The following is a 17007-nucleotide window of genomic DNA, read 5'->3' as shown; positions in this document are numbered from 1 at the left end:
CCCAGGACCAGCTGTAGCAAACTGAACCTAGGAGGGAAAGGCGAGGCGCGCGCCGGTCATTCCCGAGGGGGCAGTACGGTTCCCACCTCCCACGCGCCGCGCGCTCCCGGACGGAACGGGACAGGACCTGGCGCGAGCGCGCCAGGGGCGGGGCTTCGGAGGCGCGCCCAGGAGGGCGGAGGGAAGGGCTGGGGGCGTGGCCTAAGGCTGGGGGACGGCGGCGGCGGCGGCAAGGAGCTGGGAAGCGGAGAAGCCGGGAGCGCGGGGCTCAGTCGGGGGGCGGCGGCGGCGGCGGCTCCGGGGATGGCGGCGGCTCCGCTGCTGCTGCTGCTGCTGCTTGTGCCCGTGCCGCTGCTGCCGCTGCTGGCCCAGGGGCCTGGGGGGGCGCTGGGAAACCGGCATGCGGTATACTGGAACAGCTCCAACCAGCAGTAAGTCGGGGGCCCTGGGAGTCCATGCGTCCGATGTCAGTGACGGGGGAGCTGGTGGGCCCGGGAAGTCCTGGGAGAGACCAGGATGGGAGTCCTGGGAGACCAGAGCTGGGGGCTGGGAGCCGAGAAAGAGGGGGACGCACTCTGTGGGCGTCTATGAAACTCCGGGGTGTGTGAGAGAAGCTGTTGGGGTATAGTAAGGAGCGCTCGGGCCGTGCGGAGGTGGCTGCTGGAGGGGCCCCCCACCCCATCTTGGCTTCTCTCCACACCCACCGCTGGAGTAGCGTGCCCCTGTCCCATAGTCCCCCCATCTTCACTCCCTTTAGCTGGGTTGGCGTTTGGGGGTACCAGTGTGCTGAGGATAGGCCGCTACATCTGGGGGCCCAGGAGTGACCTGTTTTCGGCCATGAGGGTTTTCAGGGGTTCTGTCTAGGACTCCTGCTTTTAAAAGTGGGATCCAGAGCTGAGGCAGGGAGTGCGACCGAGCACCTCCCCGGGACGAAGGCGAATGGGTTGTCCTGGTTGTGTGGATAAACCGGCTGGGGTGAGCTGGGGCTGGGTCGCCGAGTTGGGGGGCCCTGGGAGTGCTGCTTGGTTAGGATGGGAACGTGGGGTGCCGGCGAGAGGGAAGGAGGCAGGGAGATGTCGGCGTGTCACACACGCACATACACGCCGGGCCTGGGGACGGCGTATGGTTCCAAGTGTGAGCGGGCGTGCGCGGCTGTCAGTGTGCGTGTGTGTCTGAGTGTGTGATTTGTGTGTCTGCGTCGGCGATCGTCTGGGGGTGGGAGCGGGCTGTGGGTCGGGGAAGGGGCTGCGGCCGGTGTCCGCGTGGCCGGCCGCGTCTGGGTTGGGGTGGCTGTTGGCGCCGCCGCGGTCTGGGCGGGTGTCAGGGCGGCCGTGTGGTTTCCCGGGGTGTGTGGCGCGGTGGCCGGGTGCTGATTGCGGGGCCGGGTCTTCATTCTGCTCAGTCCTTGCTGCCCTTGTCTTCTCCCCACCTAGCCACTGTGGGTATCGCCCCGGCCACTTCAGTGTGTGTCCGTGTGTTGGTAGGGGGGATCCCTGGGGACGCGGGGGTCACTGTCACACCTGCCCGGGTGGCGGCGGCAGCACTGCCTCTGGCTCCCCACCCCGGGGGGCAACTAGGGAGCAAATGACTAGACCCAAGGGGAGGGGACCAGGAGGGCCGGGCGGCCTCGACCCCCAACCTCCCGGGGGAGGGGCTGCCGCCCGCCGCTCCGCTCTTTGTTGTTTGGGGCTCCGCGCCTCCCCCTCTCTCCCTTCTCGCGCCCGGAGTGTCAGACTGGGGGTGGGGATGAGCCAACGACGCCCCCCTCTCGCTTCCCATGGAAACCTCGGGGGTGGGTATGTGGCCCCTCCCCCCCGGAGCGGGACTCCAAGAACTCCGGGGGGCGCTGGGGGTTGACTCCCCTGCTCTATCTAGCTCATCCCCTCCCCTAGACTCACACGTCCGCCCCCCGCCCCCCTAGAGTCTGGCAGGGAGTAGAGAGCTCGCAGGTGAGGGGCCTCGGGTTCCTCGCCACCCTTGGAGCACCTCAGCGTTCTTAGGGGACGCCAGAGCCGGGGGTGGGGGTGGGGGGTGCGGGAATAGCCTTCGGGGGCCGGTGTTGATCAGGTTCCCCTCCCCCGCATACACCTGGGCGCAGGTGAAAGCTCTGGGAGGGGGTGGGGGAGCCCTGGTTCTGGGAGCCTCCTTTCTGTCCCCTCCGGTGTGGGCCTGGACCGGCAGAGGTAGGAGGGGGCGCGCACCCGGCCAGGAGGCTGCCGCCGCCCCCGCCTCGCTTCCCGGGCCTTTGTTGCCGCTGCGCCCGGGCTCCCCGGCTCCCTCACTGCGGCAGCCGCGGCCCCATAAATCGTGAGAGCGACGTGCTCCGGAGCCGAGAGTGGAAGGGCCGGGGAGCTGGGGGCGGGGCCGGGCCGAGCCACAGGCTCCCGAGCCCCCTCCCCCCAGTCACGTGAGCCGAGCTCCTGGCTCCCACCTCCTGTCGCGAGCGGAGGGTCTCTGCCCCTTGGGGTCACGTGGGGAGGGTCTTGCGACCCCGCCTTCTGGGGGTCACGTGGGAGGGTGCTGGTGGGACACGTGCAGCGGCCTCCTTTGACAGACCTGGGGGCATTGCCCTGCCCAGCGACTGCGACCTAGCCCTCTGCCCCCTGACTTAGCCCTTCCATTTAGTCCTCTGGAATAGGCGAGACCTGTTCCCAACATGGTCCAGAAACTAGGGATGGGGGACTATACTGGAGGGATGCCCGAGAGTGTGAGGTCGAAGAGTACCCTAAGCCGGGAATTGAATTTGGAGGGGGCGACCGATGGCCAAGTGTATGCCCCCTGGCCTGTGCTTCATTTCTTTGCAGAACCGAGCAGGGTGTTGGTATTCTCCTCTGTATCAAGAAGCCTAAGGAACATCTTTCTCTAGCTGTCTCTGCCCGTCTCTTTATCTCTGAAATGTTTCTTTTGCTGATCTCTTTCATTCATACATTCATTCAACAAATATTTATTAAGCCTCTACTACGTCCCTGACGGTCTTTCCAGTCACCGAGTCTCTGCCCTGCACCCTCCTGTGTCCCTCATTCTCTCCTTAGCGTCTCTGTCTCCATCCCCGCTGTCTGTGGGCCTCTCTGGCCTGTGTCTCTCGGGTTCTCCAAGGCTCAGTTCCCTTCCTCTTCCCTCCCTCTCTGGGTTTCTGGCTTCCCCTTTCGCTGTATCTTCCTTCCCTTCCCCTCTCAGTGAATCTGGTCTCTGTTAGTCTCCGCTCTCACTCCGTCTCTGTGTGTCTCGCTTTCGGCGGGTCTCTCGCTCCTCTCCGCCGCTGCAGATCAATAAACCTTCGCCGCCGTCGCCTCGGCTGTCGCAAGGAGGAGGGGCGGGGGTGTCGGGCGCGCTGACTCTCCCCCACCCGACGCTGCTCGGGAAAGCCCTGGGCCTGGACCTGGGATGGCAAGACCCGAACAGGCGCGGCGCCACGGCCGAGGGCGTCTGAGGGGCGCTGGGGTGTCAGCGTGCACGCGCTGCCCCGCGAGCGTTCCCGCCACCACCACCACCACCCCCAAAGCCCGGCGCGCGGACCCCACGCCGCACACACGTGGTGCGGCCTCGCCTGCTGGAGCGGGCGGCGCGCAGCCTCGGGGGCGCGCGCTAGAGGGAAGAAGAACCCGGGCCCGGTGTCTTTACACCCTTGCTCCACTCCCTTAACTCTGCATCCCGGCGTCTAAGGCCGGGGTCAGGGATTTAACAGGTTCAGGGCCCCTTGGGATCCTTTCCCTACACCCTGGTCTTGTTAGACACCCTGTTTACCTACCCCTAATTGCCCTGGGGGAGAGGTTTGCTCCTTCCCTGCTCCTCCTCCGGCCCCCTCCGCAGATACTCAGGGCTCAGTGGGGCCAGGCAGGGGCAGGAGGGGCACTGAAGGGCTGAAAGAGAGGGGTTGCTTCTGGAGCTGTGAGAGTCGGGAGAGACAGAAATAACGGGGTGAGGGGGCACCCCCCTATGGGGTGTGTCGCCATTTGCCTTTCTGCAAGAGAGGTGAGAGTTCAGTAAGGGATGAAGTAGGGGAAGAATAGAGAACTGTACGAAGGGGCAGGGCACCACCCAGTCCCCAGATCCCAGCCCACCTCCACCACCACCACCCCTGGGGGGCAGGGGGCGGCCCTGGAGGCGGGGTTAGCTGCAGAGCTTCGCTGGCACCTAGAGGCACCTCTCCACTGCCAGGGCGAGCGAGGATGACAGATTCAATTAAAGCGCCCAAGCCAAGCGGACACGTCGGGTCTCCCAGGCATTGCGGCTGGGGATTCCTGGCACCCAGCCCTTCTGTCCCATTGCCCCTGTGCTTCAACTGGGCACAGCCACCCATTAGCACGTCTTTCTCTCACAGCTTTGGGGTCATTTCAGGGACTGTTTCTGCCACCCAGAACAGGGATAGGTAAAAGGTGGCTTCTCTTCGTTTGTGGTTACCCAGCAACCTTTTTATAAGGCTAGTCCTGCCGTGTTGAGGAAACTGAGTTACCTGTAGGAATACCTGCAGAGTTGGCTTACTTCCTTCTGGAACGGGGTGTGTTGCAGGGGGAACCGGGCGGTGCAGCAGGGAGGGGCCCCTTCAGAGTGAGACATGGGTGAGGTTCAAGGACAGAAGCCCCAGTGTGGCTGTGCAGCTGCTCCGGGCCTGGCATCCTTACCGCTGGCAGCCCCCTCCCCAAAGCCTGAGGGGAGGAACAGGAGACTGTGGGGTTGAGGATGGACAGGCAAGCATGGGGTGGCAGCTTGGTGCCAGGCCTGGTCTAACCCGTTTTCCTGCTCCCAGTACCCCAGGCCAAGACTCCTGCCCACCTGAGTGCTGGGGCCAGGGAGGGGCCTGAATGACCCATTACTCCCATGGGAACCGAGTGGGGCTGGTGGCATTCCTCATGACTCAAGAAGGCTGTGCCCATTCTTACTGGGGAGCCGCAGCACCAGCTCTCATCTGTCTCACTGCCAGGCTTAGAAGGGGGTGTTGTGGAGGGGGCAGCACAGGCAAAGCCATGGAGGTAGGGTAAAGTGGGGAGGGACCCCCAAGGCCCCACCCCAGGCAGAGGCCTCCAAGCTCAGCTCATTTCCTTAATGGATCTAATTACTGTTTGTGGAAATGGGTGGTGCCTGGTGACATGGGGAGCCAGTCCTTCCCCTCAGGGAGTTCCCAGGGATTAGGGACCCCAGTGGTTTGACATTTTGCCAAGTACCCCATGCCTCCCTGTGTCCACCATATTCCCTTCTCTCTGCCAAGATGTGTGCATTCTTACCCCAAGGAAATTAGAGGAAAATCCTGCCCCCTTCTCCAAGTTTCCTTCTCCATTCAGAGGTTTCTCCCATACCCACACCACTCAGTACCACTATCCAGGACGTTAAAACCAACACTTTGATGGTGACTAGCAAGGCAGGTGGGGATTACAAGGGACCCAGCATCTGCTTCTCTGTCCCAAAGAGGGATCAGGGACGTAAGAGGCATAGCCATCTTGTCTAGGCACTATGCCCACTGCTCTGCCTAGCATCATTCAGGGGGGCAGTGGTGCCCAGGTTGAGGAGGGAGGTGCATAATGAGACAGAAGTTGGCATGATGCCACATGGAGCCTTGGTGCTCAGTCCCTTAGCTCCCTGATCTGTAGTGTCAGATTACTGGGGACCTGATTGTCCATGGCCTTAGGGTGGAGGTCAGGGGACTCAAGGTACAAAGGCTAGTGATACCATAGTGTGGGGAGAGCAAGGAGAGAGCCTGAGATTGCTGGGGTCAACCAAGACTGGCATGTGGGCCAGCACACACACAACCTAGATTTCTGTGTGTATGCCACCCGTGAGTAGACGGTGGACATATTTGTGTGTGTGCCATAAAACTTATGCATGTATATGCATGAAGCCGCCATACATGCGTATGTGAGGGCAGGTCCTGTCGGACTGGCCTTGGGGATGGACTGGCAGCGGCAGGGAAGCATGCTGGGAGAAGCGAGGGAGGGAGTGTGTCTCCCGGGAGGGATCCCTCCCACTTTCACCCTACGCTTCCATCCCTTCCATCTCTCCTCCCGGCTGGTGAATTATGGGGGATGGACGGAGGAAATCCGGGCCTGGGTCTGGGAGTCGCTGGGGCCTGCGCCGTTTCTGTGGCAACCAAAGCGTACGTTCCCTTCTTCCCTCCGCCCCTCTCCCTCGCCTTTTTCTTTGGAGGCAGGCCGGGCTTTCCTGCGCCTTTGCTACCCTCTGGTGGCCACCAGGAGAAAGACAGGCCAAGAAGGAGAGGGCACGGAAGGATAGTTGAGGGACTGGCGGCACTAGGGCCCTGGGGACAGAGACAGGGGCTGTGAAGAGAGGAAGCTCGGAGGAAAAGTCGGGAGGCTCGGGGACCCTAGGGAAGGTCTGCGGAGCGGTGAGGTGAAAAGCGGATTGGCTTTGGGGTTTCTTCGCTCTGACCCGCTTCCTTTTCCCCACAGCCTGCGGCGAGAGGGCTACACCGTCCAGGTGAATGTGAACGATTACCTGGATATTTACTGCCCGCACTACAACAGCTCGGGGGTGGGCCCCGGGGCGGGGCCGGGACCCGGAGGCGGGGCGGAGCAGTACGTGCTGTACATGGTGAGCCGGAGCGGCTACCGCACCTGCAACGCCAGCCAGGGCTTCAAGCGCTGGGAATGCAACCGGCCGCACGCCCCGCACAGCCCCATCAAGTTCTCGGAGAAGTTCCAGCGCTACAGCGCCTTCTCGCTGGGCTACGAGTTCCACGCCGGCCACGAGTACTACTACATCTGTGAGTGACGGCCGGGGCGGGGCCTAAAAGTTAGTGTCTGAGTGACAGCCGGGGGGTGGAGTCCGCGGGTCCCGGGCGGGCCGACGCGGCTTTCGCGAGGGCTGCCCAGGATGGGGCGGGGGCACCGGGGGCCTCTGGGGTTTAGCTCCGACAGGGTCGCGAGGCTAAGAGGGGGGTTTGGTGAGAGGCCCAAGTTTGGGCCTCAGAGAGTCACTGTTTCTGTGAGGGCCCTTCCAGGCTCAGGACCTCAGGGGTCAGAGTTTCTCAAGGGGTGGGACCAAAGGGGCTTCTGGGGCTGAAGGTGGATGCACAGTGACCAGTGTCCAAAGGGCGGAGGGAGTACTGAAGGAGATTGCCCCAGGAGAGCAGTTTGGAGAGAGCGGGATCTTCTGAGTGAGGGCACAGGGCACAAATTGGGCGAAAGTGACTCAGGCCAGTCTCCTCCGCAGCCACGCCCACCCACAACCTGCACTGGAAGTGTCTGAGGATGAAGGTGTTCGTCTGCTGCGCCTCCAGTGAGTATAAGCGGCTCCGAGCCGCGCCCCCGACCTTGGCTCCCCTGCTTTGGGGCTCTCCTGGCTTCCTGGGGGTGGGGGCGGAGGGCACAGGCGAGGGGGCCTTGCTCCCCAGCTGTAGCAGGGGGAGGGGATCCCGGCCCTGACTCTCCCCTCCTCTCTCCCCACCCGCACCCCACCCCGCAGCATCGCACTCCGGGGAGAAGCCGGTCCCCACTCTCCCCCAGTTCACCATGGGCCCCAATGTGAAGATCAACGTGCTGGGTGAGTCTGCGCAGCGCCCTCTGGTGGCCACTGCTGGAACCGCAGCCCCCTCCCCGGTGCCTGCTCTTCTCGCATGCCTTCTCCTGGGAGCACTGACCCTGCCTATCCCCGTGGGTGGTCACGTCCCCAGCTCCACCGCTGCTGCCGCTGCCGCGAGCTCCCGCCCCGACGCGCAGCCCAACCCTCACCAGTCTGTCTATTCATCTGTCCACAGAAGACTTTGAGGGAGAGAACCCCCAGGTGCCCAAGCTTGAGAAGAGCATCAGCGGGACCAGCCCCAAACGGGAACACCTGCCCCTGGCCGTGGGCATCGCCTTCTTCCTCATGACACTCTTGGCCTCCTAGCTCTGCCCCCTCCCTTGGCAGACAGAGATGGGACGGGGCTGGGAAGAAACAGGGAGCTTTTGGCTTCTCCAAAGGAAGCCTAGCTGTGGGGCCTAGACCCTTCCTCCCATGGCTGGAAGTGAGGGGTCTACACCATAATATCTGTGCCCACCTCCTCTGCCCTCTCCCCCCAGGTAGGGCACTGTAGTGGAACCAGGCACAGGGACAGCCATGGGTCCCAGGTGGCCTTGTGGCTCTGGTAATGTTTGGTACCAAACTCGGAGGCCATAAAGGGCAGCGCTCAGGACTCCCTGCCCCCAGGTACCTTTCCCTGACTCCTGGTGCCCTCCCGCTTTGTCCTCCCAGAGAGACAAATATGCCTCCAGAGAAAGCAAATCGAAGCGTGGGAGGCACCCCCATTGCTCTCCTCCAGGGGCAGAACATGGGGAGGGGACTAGATGGGTGAGAGGGTAGCACCGCCCGCTGCCCCCGTCCCCTGTTTACAGCAATAAGCACGTCCTCCTCCCCCTACTCCCACTTCCAGGACTGTGGTTTGGATCAAATCCGAGTTTACAAGTAGACACCCCTGGGGGGCGGGCAGTGGACAAAGATGGAAAGGGGTGGGCATTGGGGTGCCAGGCAGGCATGTACAGACTCTATATCTCTATATATAATGTACAGACAGACAGCTCCCTCTCCCTCCTTAACCCCCTGACCTTTCTCGACATCCCCTTCCAGCTTCAGACCCCTTCCCCACCAGGCTAGGCCCCCTACACCCAGGGGGACCCCCTGGCCCCTCTTTTGTCTTCTGTGAAGACAGGACCTATGCAACGCACAGACACTTTTGGAGACCGTGAGACAACAACGCCCCCTCCCTTCCAGCCCTGAGCCGGAACCATCTCCCAGGACCTTGCCCTGCTCACCCTATGTGGTCCCCACCCATCCTCCTGGGCCTTTTTCAAGTGCTTTGGCTGTGACTTTCATACTCTGCTCTTAGTCTAAAAAAATAAACTGGAGATAAAAATAACAGAGTGTGTGTGATTTTAAGGGGCCATCACCCTTCTGTTACACTGGTTAAACCCCACAGGTCACAGTGCCTGGGTGGGAGAGGGGAATCTGGGGCCGAAGAGTCAATTGAACACTTATTCTGTGGCTTGTCTCCTTTAAAAGAGGCAGCTTTGTGTGGGGAGAGCAACAGGGGCTTCCAAACGGCCTGGTTGACTTTGGGCAAATCGTTTAACCTCTCTGAGCCTTAGGTATCCTATTAGAAAAACTGAGTTATAAAATCTCTCTCTCAGAGTTGGCGTAAGGATTAAATGACACAGGGAGTTAAAAGCTTAACCAATGACGGTTTTCTCCTTTTCTTCCCTCTCAATTCTGTAAGTAGAGGTTCTTAACTCCGGGGGGGCAGGTGGTCTATTGGAATTTTGGGGGTTTGTGAACCTAGATAGGAAAAAAATTACATCTTTACTTACAGTCACCTATAACTGAAATTTAACATTCTCTTGTGTACTTGGGCAGCAAGCCATAATGGTATTAACAGTACCTGTGACTTTGCAACCACCTGAAATCACAGATGTTTTCAGACTGCGTTATAGTTGTTGAAGATATCTCAAAATATCATTTATGCTCATCACAACTTTGATCATATCGTTAGATTTTCCTTATTTTTAATGTGTTAATAAAGAAGCATATGTATTACTATACCAAAAAATGTAAATGTTTTGATAACTGCTCCAATATAATTACTTTCCTTTAGAACCCTTTGTAATTTTATTCATTTTAAAACATTATGCCCAAAGGGCTAGGAGTTCAGTTTGCTGGGGTGAGGCTGGTCATGACCACAGCACCCTGTGACAGTCAGGGAGGGCACAGGAGACAGAAGGCAAAAGCTGGGAGAATGGGTGAAGCAGTCAAAGGCCACTTCTAGGAGCCCAGGCTGGGTAAGGTCAAGGTTGAACAGGCTGGCACTGAGTAAGGCGGTGGTGATAGGGACTAAAACGTACCGGGGGCTTCACTTGCTGAGCTGAGTGCCCCGGCCTAGAGAGGGGTACCTTCTTACCGACAAGCTGTGCATCCATGGGACTCCATCCCACCCGGGTTCTCTAATAGGCACTGTGTGAGCAGGCTGGAGCCTGGGCAAGTGCTCCTCCTCTGTGCCTCTGGGGCTCCTGCCAGCTGCATTGTGAGAGTGAGTCCTGGGCACCAGGGACTGTGTTTTCTCCCTCTCTGTACCCACAAACATGGGAAATGGAATCTCAGCGGGACTCAAGAGTGGGTGGGTTTCCCAGTGGTGCAGCAAGGAGTGTGGGGTGGGAGGGCAGGTAGGAAAGAAGCTGGGGCAGCCAGAGGACCAGTCTGAGGCTCCCTACTGGGAGGTGAGACTGAAAGGTAGGCTCATCCATCCAATGGTCCATGCAGTCAGTCGACATTTATTGAACATCTGCTAAGTGCCAGGCTCTATCCTGGGTACTGGGGAAACGAAGAAGACACAGCCTCCACCCTCAAATAAGCTCCTAATTTAGCATGTGTTGATGTGCGAACAGAAATCAGTAACACAGACACTTGACAATATAACCTACACTTTCATGTGTAAATGCCCGGGAGCTATGGGAACACCAAGGAAAAGCACACACTTGCCTGGGGACATAGGGAAGAAGCTTCAGGGAGGAGGAGATACAGACAGCTGGGGCCCCACTGGGGAGAGTCTTGAAGGCCTTGAAGTTTGAGGAGTAAGAATTTGTCCCATGAGGGAGCCACAGCAGTGGGCCTAAGCCGCAATCCCAGGGCTGGGCAGGATAAGGGCTGACCAGCTGGGATGGGGAAGTCTTGTGGATCCAAAAATCCAGGAATGGTTAAGACTGAGACACCACTAGGCATCTGGGGACAGGAACTAGAACAAGCCAACTTCCATTTACTGAGCACCTACTATGTGGCGAGCACTGTGCCTTTTTAAGCCTCACTATTCCAATAACACAGATGAGGGTCTAAGAGGCCCTGTCCCTTGACTAGGGTCACACAGCCTGGTAAGTGTTAGGGCTGGCATTCAAAGTGGGTCTGAGCCGGGCATGGCGGTGCAGGCGCCTGTAGTCCTAGCTACTCAGGAGGCTGAGGCAGGAGGATCACTTGAGCCCAGGAGTTCCAGGCCGTAGTGCACTATGATCGTGCCTGTGATAGCCACTGCACTCAGCCTGGGCAACATAGTGAGACCCCATCTCTAAAAGAAAACAAACAATCAAAAAAATAAAATGGGTCTGACTGTCACCATGCCCTGACTACTGGAATCCGAACCACCTCCTGGAACCCTTTCCCACAAATCCTGACTGCCTCCCCTCATGCCCACAGCCTGTCACCCCTTCCACCCATGCTACTTGGGGTTTCTGGAGAACGATATCAAAGGCCCACAGGTCTGGATTGGGTGAGCCAATCCAAACCCTTCATTTTACGGATGGGAAGACCTCATCTCAGAGAGAGCAAGTCACTTGCCCACGGTCACTCAGGTGTCTGTAGTGGAGCCAGGACTGGAACTCAGACTCCTGAGCCCTCATCTTTTCTTCCACTGTACTGCGATGCCCCAGAAGGGAAGATTTGCATCTTCCCAGGAATTGAAAGTTGGTATTGGAAAGTTCTCAAACCACCACAAGCAGCAACTAAAAAGACAGTGCCACTCGCCTCAAGGACCTCCTCCCCCGCTACCCTGGGGCTTCAAAAAGCTGCAGGGCACTGCTGGGATCTTCCCCTCAGGCAAGGCTTTAGTTCCCAGCACTTAGATGGACAGACGCCAATGACCCCGTGCCTGCCTAGCACAGGGCCTCAGCCTTGTGATGCCAAGGTCTGCAGGGCCTAGGGTGTCCTGGCCAAGGCAGTGGTGAGGCAGCACCAGGGGTAGGGCCTGAGGGCAGGGGCCGGAGGGAGGGAAGGAAAGAGACTCACAGTCCAGACCTGACACCTGCTCACCTACTGAGGGACAGGACAGGACAGAACAGAGCAGAGCAGGACAGCTTCGTACACGGGACTGAACAAGGATTGGGGAAGTGGGATATTGGGCAATAGAGCTACAGCTGGTGAAGGGGAAACCAGGCTGAGCTCCCTCCTTCCTACTGCCCCACCCCAGCACCTGGGTACCCTTAGAATGTGCTGCCAGCTGCCAGATGGTGCCCCAGGGCTTGAACATTCTGCCCATCCTGCTGTCCCCACCCCAAAGCACACAGCCCCGAGGCAAGGGAAATTCAAGCCAGTGAGTTGTGCAGGCTCCAGACTGGCAAAGCCACCTCCAGATGGGCAGCACCCCACCCTGACACCCTGAGAGGGCTCTTCTTCCTCCTCGTTTTGTCCCATTTGGCTCCTCCAGCCAGGGCGTCAAGAGGGGTCACATCAACACATGCTGGAATTCCCAGAGGTTCTCACAGGTGAACCCCCCAGACACAGAGAACTTCACACATCCCTCCCCTCCTGTCCTCCCCAGGGTCAAAAACAGAAGCAACGACAAACAACTGAACACAGATTTTGGCGTGGGGAGTGAAGTTCAGAGCAGGCCATGCCCTCCCCTTCTGGGCGAGAGGTCACTCCAGCCTGCTGTGGGGAGCGGGGAAGGAGCGGGGCCCTTTGCCTTCCAGGCTGGGGTCCAAGCCTTGCTGCCACGTAGGTTCGCCACTCAGGGCTTGCAGGTCTGTCAACATCCACCAGGTGGCACAGCACCTGAGCGGGGCAGTTGGTGGGCGTCGTGGCCAGTGAGAGCAAGCGAGTGGAGCTTGGGAAGGGACTGTGGTCGTGAAAGTGCTGCGGGGGCCTGTTGGCCATTTAGGGGAGCCGGGGATGCACTGTAGGGTTCTCTGTTCTCAGGCCTGGGACAGGGCGGACCCAGCCCTCTCTCCACCCTAGAATTTCTCTGACCCTACTCCCTTCTCTGCTCCCCCCAGTTCTAGATGCTATGGGGTTGGGAGTGGATGCGGCCCAGTCATACCTGTCCGGGAGCTACTTGGCCCCCAAATCTTACACATTCTCCCTCACCCTCCTTGTTCTGTCCAGCTGGCAAACCAGGGGGCATGGATTGGGCCAGGAGTACATGAGTCGGGACAGGAACATGAGCTGGATATGGCAGAATGAAGGACACAAGCTGGGACCAGGAGACAAGGACTGGGCCAAGGGGAACAAGAGGACACAGGTGGGGATGAGGGACACGAGCTGGATCAGGGGCATGGGCTGCCAAGAGGGACACAGGTAGGAGGTGGGAGGGACATAGGTGGGGCAGCTGCAGCCCCTAGACTACAGACGGGGGAAGTGTGACGCTGATACGAGGGATAGCTCAGAGACGCTCTGGGTCCAGAGCAGGAGACCAGCTTCGGGCAGGGCCCAGTGATGCTGGCCTGCCATCTGATGCTGGGAGTCATGGCCTTCTTCAGTCTCCGCTGGCTTGGTCCTGTGAGGGGCATATTTTGCCCCTCCCCCAAGGGTCAGCACCAAACTCTTGGCCTCCATTCCCCACAGCGTCTGGTCCCAGGTAATTATAGGGCCGTCACCAAGCCTGGCTGTAAAAGGGTGGACAGACAGGCCCAGGAACCTGGGAGAGCTGGGCTCAACCAGCTGGCCAGGGGCCCCCCACCTGCCCCTGAGAGGCTAGCGTTGGCCAGGGGACACTAGGGCTTCACACTCATGCTCACATGCAATTGCACACACTTCAGTCCACACCTATCTTATAATCTCACAACTCTGCAACCCTACACAGTCAATCAAACTCACTGCTCAGGGAGAGGAGGGTCAGCCCTGCAGCCCTGAAGGGGCCTCAGAACGGGGGCTTTGTTTACACAGCTGAAGTGGAAGAGGCCACCCACTGGGCTGGAGGGACCCATCCAGGCACTCGCAGGAGGGCTGGGGAGCACAGGTCACCTACCCCAATGCGTGCGGCAGGAACACGGACACACGCTCATCTGCCACTTGCACACACGTCTATGTGTGCGCCTTCAACCTGTTCCAAAGCCCTCACACTCGTCTTCCACGGGCATCAGGCACACACTGATGCTCCGCTGTCTAACACGCGCGTACAAACACAAGCCCACACACAGGGCAAGGGGCTGCAGGTACCCTGAGCCACACTAGCACCCAGGCTCACACAGGGTGACACACTTGAGGGCTAGCAGCCAACAGATGACACAATTCTCCAACACAGACCTGCTGACAGTCCCAGTAAGCCAACTGGGCAAAGTCTAGAGCCTAGGAAAGTCCGAAGGAGGGAGGAGGTGGGGTGGGGAGGAAAGCAATGCCACATTCACACCCTCTAGAAACTTACAAGTCACATCAACAGCCATATGGGACACAAAAACAACCCCTAAGGCCCCAAGGATATCCCAGACACACTCACAAACCCAAAGAGAGACAGGGGTTTCTCATTGACATCCATATGCACGCACCCAGCGTGAGACACAGATACGCACCACAATTCCTCCCAGGAACCTCGGGACTCTCCTCCCCACCCCTGCCACATGCTGGTGAAGGACAAGACAACTGGGGGCATGTAGCTGGGAAGAACAAGAGCTAAGCCTGAGACCAGAGAGACCCCTCTTCCCACACCACAGACATGCTTGCACATGTGAATGCACACGTACACACACACACACACACACACCCCCCGATGCCAGACCTTCAGCCTTGGGGGACGGACCAGAGGAGAGACCAACAGAGGCTGCCCCACTCCACGCGGGGCCATGCCCACGTGTGCCCACTCTGAGCACACAGCCCAGGCCTGGCCTGGGAACCATGAAGCACCCTGGGCATGGAGGGTGATCCTGGCACTCCTCTGTGCCCTGAGCTCTGTCACTTGGGTGCCCTTCAAGGGCCTGAGAGGACCTGGTATGACAGCGGAAAGAGGGGGTGCTCTCAGTGGACCCCTAAAAAGGCCCCTCAAACAGGCCTTTGAGAGCATGCCTCACTCCATGAATGCCAATCACACACCAGGCACTGTGCTAAACCCTGGGTACACAACCCGGAAGAAGGCGGCCATTCGGGTGGGCCTACGGGCAGGGTTGTCAGGGAAGACGTGGGAGAGCTGAGAGGCTTGAGGGGTGATTGGCAGTCTGCCAGCCAGAGTGTGGGGTGTCGGCTGGGGGGCTGGGGGAAGACAGGCCAAGCAAAGCCGGCAGCGCAATCAAAAGGACAGAGGCTGCTGTGTGTATGTTTCACCGCATAAACAGTCGCATAAACAGTCACACAACAGCCACACTCACAACAGGGCACACCCTGTTCACACAGTGGGCCTTTATGCGCGCGCACGCCCTCCTGGAGCGAGAGTCTGCGGTCGGTTCCCGCCCGGCTGCCCTTGCGCCACTCTGCGGCACGGTTCCCACGGTCTCCGTGCGAGTGGCGCCCCCTGGAGACTCTGTCGCTCAGGTGCGCCCCCGCCGTGGGCGGCCTGTCGTGGGTGCCCGCGGCGAGCGCCCACGGTGGAGTGGGCCTGCTTTCCTGGGACGAGCGGCCGGGAAGTCGGGGGCGTGTGAGCAGCCCCTGAGCCTTCCATGGCTGGAGGGAGCGGAGAAGCCGGGGGGCCTGCGGCTGCCTGGGCGTCTCAGAAGCGGCCGATTCTCCTTTAGCCAAAAGCACTTAAGCCAAGGCCTGAGTTAAAAATAGGCTACATTTACTGCCAGAAGGTGGCAGGAGAGGAAGCTCTTCTCCGACAGTACGTATTCTATCCCAAACACCTCCAGTCTCCAACCTTTTTGGCTCGAGGGACCGGTTGCATGGAAGACAATTTTTCCACGGACGGGGCGGGGGATGGGTGACGGTTTCGGGACGATTCAAGCACATTACATTTATTGTGCGCTTTATTTCTATTATTACACTTTAATACATAATGAAATAATTATACAACTCACTATAATGCAGAATCAGTGGGAGCCTCGAGCTTGTTTTCCGGCAACTAGATGGCCCCATCTGGGGGTGATGGGACACAGTGGCTGTAAATACAGATGAAGCTTCGCTTGCTCGCCCACCACTCACCTCCTGCTCTGCGGCCTGGTTCTTAACTGGCCATGGAGGGCACCCATTAGCGGCCCAGGGATTGGGCACCAGACCGCAGCTCTATGGGACCCTGCTGGGCTGGGGAAGCCAACTCAACTGCCCTGAGTGCAGAGCAGGCAGCCAACATGCCCCCAGGGACCTCCTGTGACCTTAACTCCGTTTTATCTCCTTTATTGACTTATTAAGCTATCCTTAAATTTTTTTCCCTGTGGTTCCTTGAGGACTACAGAATGCATCTTTAACATATAGTCTATCTATAGTTTGTCTTCTTCAAGCAATGTCATACCACTTAGCGTAAACGCCTTCCTCCCATCCCCACCTCCCAGCCTTTGTGCTGCTGTTGTCATGCATTTATTTCTACACATGCGATCGGCCCCACAGTACATTATTAGTTTTGCTTTAAACCCTCAACTATCTTTTAGAGAGAATTTTAAAATAAAAAATCTTTTATATTTACCCACATTTTTACCATTTCCGGTGCTCTTCATTCCCTTGTATAGATGGAGATTTCCATCTGGTATCATTTTTCTTCTGCTTGAAGGACTTTTTAAAACATTTCTTACAGTGCAGGTCTGCTGGTGATGAATTCTTTCAGCTTTTGAATGTCTGAATGCCTCTTTATTCCATCTTCATATGTGAAAGATATCTCCACTAAATTCTAGGTTGACAGTTTTTATCTTTTCATACTTTAAAGACATTGCTCCGCTGTCTTCAGGGTTGCATTGTTTCTGACAAGAAATCTGCTTCTATTTTATTCCTCTTTACATAATGTGTTTTTCCTCTGGCTGCTCTTAAGATTTTGTCTTTATCTCTGGTGTTTAGCAGTGATTAAGGCAGATTACGATGTGCCTTCATGTAGTTTTCTCCATATTTCTTGTGCTTAGGATTATTGAGCTTCTTGGATATGTGGATTTATAATTTTCATCAAATTTGGAGATTATTATTTCTTCAGACATTTTTCTGTCACTCCTCCTGTGGGTCTCTGGCAGACCCACATTTCCAGATCTCCAAACAGTTACACAGGCTGCTTGACGTTACTCCACAGCTCACTGATTTTCTGGGTTTTGTTTTTTGGGAGATATATAATTCTCCAACACAGACCTGCTGACAGTCCCAGTAAGCCAACTGGGCAAAGTCTAGAGCCCAGGAAAGTCCGAAGGAGGGAGGAGGTGGGGTGGG

At 58.2% G+C, this 17007-nt stretch overlaps 1 protein-coding gene across 2 annotated transcripts; it reads left to right on the top strand.

Annotated features, from left to right (window-relative positions):
• Positions 1 to 239: 239 nt before the first annotated feature.
• On the top strand, positions 240 to 8845 carry EFNA3 (ephrin-A3). Of its 2 annotated transcripts, XM_012658800.1 has the most exons (5): positions 240 to 431; positions 6402 to 6715; positions 7165 to 7230; positions 7417 to 7494; positions 7709 to 8845. In XM_012658800.1, exons 1-5 carry the CDS (start codon positions 304 to 306, stop codon positions 7837 to 7839), a joined length of 717 nt encoding a protein of 238 aa, XP_012514254.1. In that variant the 5' UTR covers positions 240 to 303; the 3' UTR covers positions 7840 to 8845. The 2 variants fall into 2 exon arrangements, with proteins under 2 accessions (XP_012514254.1, XP_012514255.1); XM_012658801.1 differs by lacking the exon at positions 7417 to 7494 and having other exon boundaries at positions 256 to 431; positions 7709 to 8211.
• The last annotated feature ends 8162 nt before the right edge of the window (positions 8846 to 17007 follow it).

Source organism: Propithecus coquereli, unplaced genomic scaffold, assembly GCF_000956105.1.
Source record: "Propithecus coquereli isolate 6110/MARCELLA unplaced genomic scaffold, Pcoq_1.0 Scaffold59, whole genome shotgun sequence".
NCBI lineage: Eukaryota > Metazoa > Chordata > Mammalia > Primates > Indriidae > Propithecus > Propithecus coquereli.
This window is presented reverse-complemented; position numbering and strand designations above follow the sequence as displayed.